This window comes from Centruroides sculpturatus, unplaced genomic scaffold (assembly GCF_000671375.1).
Source record: "Centruroides sculpturatus isolate CEXI.00-Female unplaced genomic scaffold, Cexi_2.0 scaffold974, whole genome shotgun sequence".
Classification (NCBI taxonomy): domain Eukaryota; kingdom Metazoa; phylum Arthropoda; class Arachnida; order Scorpiones; family Buthidae; genus Centruroides; species Centruroides sculpturatus.
The window spans coordinates 122,960-129,487 of record NW_019385499.1 but is presented as its reverse complement, the minus strand read 5'-3'; the positions used below and the strand labels follow the sequence as shown (position 1 = coordinate 129,487).

Sequence of the window (6,528 nt, the reverse complement as noted above, 5' to 3'; positions counted from 1 at the left end):
GAAATATTTTTGTTTTATTTTCTTAATTAAAGAAAAATTTTATTATTAAGTTATTATAGAATTAATTAATTTTATTAAAATTAAAATGTAAATATTGACAATTTTCGATACCAGAATTATCGCTGGCGACGTAGTAGTTAAAAAACTGTAAAAATGCAATTTTTGTTCGTAATATTTTTAATAAAATATTATTATTAAGTTATTTATTTTTATTAAAATTTAAAAATTAATTTTTATTAAAATATGAATTTAGTCATAATAATAATAATTTTTGGCGATTTTTTCCTCGGAAATATACAGTAATCAGACGTTTATATCAGTCAAAATAAAGATGACGGTAGGTCTATTTAATATCGATTTGTTTACTTAAATAATTGGATATTTTGTAAATGAAATGAATTTTTCGAATTATTAATGAAAGTAGCAGTTATTTTTTTAATATATAAAGCCATTTCGTAGTTAAAAATGCTTTGATGTATTGACAAATGACTCGTTCTTATTCATTCGAAGAAATGCCGTGGCTCCTTCTGGCATTTATTTTGTATTGCATCTTGCTATTGGATAAAACCCCGTAATGCATTTTGCGTTGCATCTTGGTATTGGATAAAGTCCTGTGACGCAATGGAAGTGAAGAACTCGAAACCTGACAACTTTATATATGAAGCATTGATTCTATCATTTAAACAGTTAATTTTTACATTATATTTATTAGGAAACTCAAGGGGAATTTGTAGAATTTGAATTAAAGACGTTTAACTGTATTACCAAGCATATGAGCATAACCTCAAACACTGAGACCCTTGAAACCTGAAGTGGAAGTATGTCAATTACAAGGACAGGTTAAAGTGCACCTAGGTAACCCCAATGGTGGCACTTCCGACTGTTCGTGCTCCCGACGGACTCCTCCCGGAGGGGAGCCGCCGAGTGTTAAATGTCACTAGTTATTGATTCACAGTAGTTCTTGATCAAAATTAAAAAAAAGCAAAAGTCTACTAAAAATATACCTAACTGAAGTGCCGCCATTGGGGTTACCTAGGTACAGTACACTTTAACCCAAGAACCAAAGCACTATCTAAAGCTTGGTGATCCTATTTTGAGATCAAGTCTATCCAACAGCTCCCCTTTGCGGCTCATGTCCTTCTTTTTCCACTTTCAAACCTCCAACCATCCCACCCTCCTAACTTCCTTCACCCATCTTTCTTATTTTTTAAGGCTACACCTTTGAGTACAGCCTTTTCTTTCACATGTATGTATGTATATGTTGGTATTATTTTAACCAATCACAGTGATTTTGTAAATTGTAAAATTTTTACTTAACTTCACCACAGACCGGGTTGAATATATGACACGGGATTGACTTACTTTAACCAATTGGATAAAGTCAATCCCATGTCATAAATGTAAAATTTTTTGTATTTTAACTGCATTTGACATTTACATTAGGGAAGCATTCAATTTTTTAACATTAAACAGACAAAGATCATTAAAGATGACCAAAAATGTTAGTTTTTTTGCTTAATAAAGTTCTTTTTTGTTGCCATACAATGTTGTATGTGGAATACTGTATTGCTAAAGTACTCATTCTGTGAATTATTGATTAGAAATAGAAATCAGAATTTTGGTGCTGTTACTTTTGCAGTTTGAAGATAACTTAATGAATAATTTACCTTTAAATTAAAATAAGTACTGTATAATTAAATAATGCAGAAAAATGTTAGTTTTCTCTTTGGAAGTAAAATATCTGAACTTAGTATTATCTATAGTTAAACTACTGTTATAGAAGAACAACAAATATTAAACTGTACAAAAGCATCTGAATGTATAACTCATTTTTGTTTTTCCTTGATATAATCAAATTCTGGAGTAGGGCTGACATCCTGGTTGGCATAGCTAGGAGAATTTTTGAGTATATGATCTTAATTTTTACCCAAGCCTTCCAGAGCAACAGGATTTGGATTCGTTTATCCCTTCAGTTATTCAATTACTTGTTTGATTACAAATGATTTGACAAGCAAATTACCTCTAATTTGATACAAAATTTATTAGAGATCATACAGTTGATCTTTAAGATGACTGATTTAACTTTAGTGTTGAATCTAATTTATATACATATAAAAATTATTCTAATTAAGTATGTTTTACTTTCAGACTTTCATAAGCCAATATGTATTATATTATTATTTTAATTTTATAGTCTGAAGTTGAAGAAACATTAAAAAGAATTCAGTCTCATAAAGGAGTAGTCGGTGTTATTGTTACCAATAGCGAAGGTGAATATAATTAGCTTCATTATTAAATAAAAAAAAGAAAACTAAAATTTACTATGTATTTTCTATTGTCTTTTCTAAGTATTTTAATGTAAATATAAACAACTAGTAATCTGATTATTTGACAAATACCAAGTGAACTGCCAGATTATATTGATTAGGATAAAGCTACTATTTCAATTTATCAAGAGATGGTGGCATAACTGCCTACCTCTAAGCAAAATTACAAAGAATTTTATATTTATTAATAGTAGCCATATTCTAGCCTGATATAATCCAGTAGTTTGTTTGAAAAAAAAAAGTTTGTTTGGTTTATTTTAATATTTTAAAAATTATTTTTATATATAAACTAGCTGCAAGGACCCGCTTCGCTGGGTTTTTATTTGTATGTAATATAGTTTTTTTTATATATAAAAAAAACTGTTTTTCTAAGTAATCTAGAATCTAGCTGCAAGGACCCGCTTCGCTGGGAAAAAGTAACGATAGTGAAGATTAAGATAATTACATTATAGCTAATCTTACCCGTTTTCACAGAATGCAAGAATTAGGTCCCCCGTTTCCAGACTAATTAGAGAATTTTTACGTTTAGTCAAACGAACTATTTTCAACATTTCTGGAACGTTTACAATCGTTCTATAATCAAATCAATTCATTCATTTATTCATTCATTCATTCTTTATTTAAGTACAATAGTACATCCCTGACCCCGCATGTAGCATTATCAGGGTAGATATACAGATAAATATTACAATTACAGATAAAATTTCAATACAATTAAATATATGAAGGAGAAAAGAGAGTGAACAATATAATTGAATATACATAAATTACAAACCCACAGAGAATCAACATACACACAAATCGTGTGTAGGAAACTGTGGGAAGCAGGCAACACCTGTGCCTAAAAGCAATAACAATGTTAATGGTATACTTAATGACGCAGATCCACTTTGTGAGCTGCAAAAGATTGTTGAATATAAATAAAATACAGTCAATAAAATAATTAACAAATGAGTGAAAAAATATAAACAACACTATTCGCGTGTAGAACATTCATCCCAAAAGGAAATCAAGAAATCGCGACAAACTTTTCGCGTGCAGAAACTAGACAAGGAAGGTTTGTACACTAGATCAGCACACTACAATTAGCATACAGAATATAATCTGGGAATAATAGAAGCTCTGTAATTACAATAAGTTGGACAGCTTTTGTCCATGGCATTATGATCAGTTGTGTTCACATGTTTTCCAATACAATTAGTGCACTTTGGTGCCTCCTCTTTATTTTTGCAATCTTTGAAAAGGTGATAGCCACCGCAATGGCTACAAATAGAATTCTGGGAAGAACACTTATTGGCGAAGTGACCAAATTTAAGGCACTTAAAGCACTGATAAATAGGAATGTAATCAAAAATTGAGCATCTGCTCCACTCAATAAATACTTTTCTTTTTTCCATAAGAATTCCTCTTATTTTAGGGGATAGCTCCAGCACCCAGGACTGTAATTCAGGGTCTCTTTGTTTAATCTGAAAGCGGATGGCTACCTCTTCTTCAAATTGCTTAAATTCATAAGTATTAGTAAGCTCGACGTTTTGTTCATAAATGCACTTGCCCAAATTTTCTCTCTTTATTGTAATTGGAACATTCACTATTTTAACAAGGGGGCGCCGACTTTTCCCAATTTTACTACTTAACTCAGGAACCAATTTCACGTTACATTGTAGAACTTGTAGATCTTCCTCATTCTCAACATTAACTGCTAAACCTCCATTTCTAATACTTCTGATGTTATTGATACCCACACCCATCTCTATGGGAGAGGTTCTTTTAAAAAGAATTTCTTTTGTTTTCTCTGAACTATCTTTGTTATTGTTGTTATAGATAAGTAAAGTATGTTTATTTTTTCTAGGTTTCAGGGTAGGTTTGTTATCTTTAGTAGCTCTCTTCACCACATCACTGTAACTAGGAACAGGAGAACAATTCAATTTACCCAGGTTTTCAGTGAATATTTTCTCTATTTGATCTTTAAAGCTTTCAAGTTTATCATCATATTTATCCTCTTGTATTTTAGAAATCTCCAAGATATCATCTTTTCTAGCCAGTTTAGTGAGAGTCTGCTCCAGAATATTAGTCATGCAACTTTTTTTTATTTTCTCAACAGCCAAATTAATGACCTCTGTAAACTGTTTCGCAATATGTCGAACCGAATCCTTAGCGCCCAACTTACAACTATAATTATTGGTACAATATCTCTTTAAGTCGTCCAACAAATCATTTGATTGACTCGTAAATTCTTCAACTAAACTTTCAGACATTTTAATTAAACAGCAAAGTAAATCTAAAGTTCCAATAAATACAACCTTAATAAAACGTTAACACTTTCTATTCCGTTAAAATCCGGCGCCGAGCAGTCTGTTGTCAAAAGCCGTTGGAGACCGTTGGGGTCAATGACTCAAACGTCCAGTAAGAACAAGCTTCTTAAATAAAAACTACAATCACTTAAAAACTAAAGCAGATTTCTAAACAGAATTTTCACAGGATGTGTCCAGAAAAGTCTACTGTTCGATAAACACAAATTAATTGGGGGATGGAAGAAAACTGACCCGATGTGGGCCTCTAAGTTCCACAAGTGTAACCCTTATTATCCAAAAAACTAATGGGCCAATTCCAACCAAACTTGGGTGGCCTACTCACCACAGGTCAGTGGTTCCATTGACGTCATCATTTCCGGGAAATCGATCTTTAATCATCCGGTAAGTCGATCCGTAAATTTTGTACTTTAGTTAAACCATATTTCAGAAAAAAATGGGTCCACAATAAAATTTTTATATCCACAGAGTCACCACAAAAAGATCAATCAGGTAATACACAAAATATCGCATTAAAATCACTTTAAGACATCAAGAACTCAAAAAATCCAGGAGCTCAACTTTTACACTGCACTCTGCTTCACGGAACAGTCCACTGTTCCCACTGTCCACACAATGAGAAACAACGCCACACTGAGCAATAGAACACATGGGTCACTCTTTAGTCACAAAATTAGCAGCGAGGTCATGTGAGTACGCCGATGAAATCTGAGGCAAAAGACAAAAACTGAGACAAATTTTTCATGGAAAAAATCTACAAAAACTAAAACTGACCATAACTGAATTCAATGAAAACTGAGATATTACTGTATTTTTGATCTGAAATTAGTAGTGTCTTATCCCTGTACATTATACTTTTCTTGATAACAAAAGAGTCATGCTGGTCATTTATGTAATTCTATTTAGGGGAAATTTTTGAATTGAAATCATGTACTTACAGTCTAGACTGCAAGTTCATATATAGTTAATTGGGCCTCCTGTGCATAAGCTTTCCATATCTGGTCTTGACTTTTATCTATCTAGCATTGTTATTGAGATTAAGGAAGGACTGGCCAACTTTATAGGTCTATAATTTTTTCAAATTGCAACCCAATTACAGAATGCATATTCTCAAACAACCCTATTAATTAATTAATTAATTAAATTGTGCTAAGGAATAATACACAGCATCCATACCAATCATTACATTATTTTATCAACCATATGTACCAGGGGTATAAGCTTAAATCCGCTGTTTGCTAATAGATGGCGTAAGCGAGCGTATTAAGTTACCATGACGACGCCATGTTGGTTTTTTAATGATTTTGACGTCTGTCAACATTAATCAGTGCACATCATCAGATATTTCATAAAACAACATATATTTTTTTCTTTGTAATCATGTCTACTTTCGTGCCAGAAAAAGAGCATATGCGGGAAGCTTTGCTTTTCTGCTTTAATTTGAAGAAATCGGCTGCCGAAGTACATCGAATGCTTGTGGAGGCTTATGGCGACAGAGCTTTATCGGAAACCACGTGCAGAGATTGGTTTCGTCAGTTCAAAGATGGAAATTTTTACCTGAGCGACAAGAAGCGTGAAAATCGGCCCAGGAAGGTTGAGGACCATCAACTGCAGGCTCTTTTGGATGAGGACGATACCCAATTGCAAAAAATGCTTGCCGAGCAATTGGGTGTTACTTAACCAGCCATTTCCATGCGTCTACGTGCCATGGGAAAGATTCAGAAGATCGGAAAATGGGTGCCGCATGAATTGAACGATAGGCAGATGGAGCGACGCCAAAACACATGCGAAATCTTGCTCGCCAGACAAAAAAGAAAGTCGTTTCTGCATCGGATTGTAACTGGCGATGAGAAATGGATATATTTTGAGAATCCTAAACGCAAGAAATCGTG

General features: G+C 32.8%; 1 protein-coding gene across 1 annotated transcript in view; it reads left to right on the top strand.

Moving 5' to 3' along the window:
* Positions 1–273: 273 nt before the first annotated feature.
* The window catches only part of LOC111639564 (dynein light chain roadblock-type 2-like), a 16,239-nt gene continuing 9,984 nt past the window's right edge, over positions 274–6,528 (top strand). The window contains exons 1-2 of the mRNA XM_023385450.1: positions 274–337; positions 2,195–2,270. Coding sequence (XP_023241218.1) covers positions 332–337; positions 2,195–2,270 — 82 coding nt within the window. The 5' untranslated portion in view covers positions 274–331. The remainder of the gene's footprint in view (positions 338–2,194; positions 2,271–6,528) is intronic.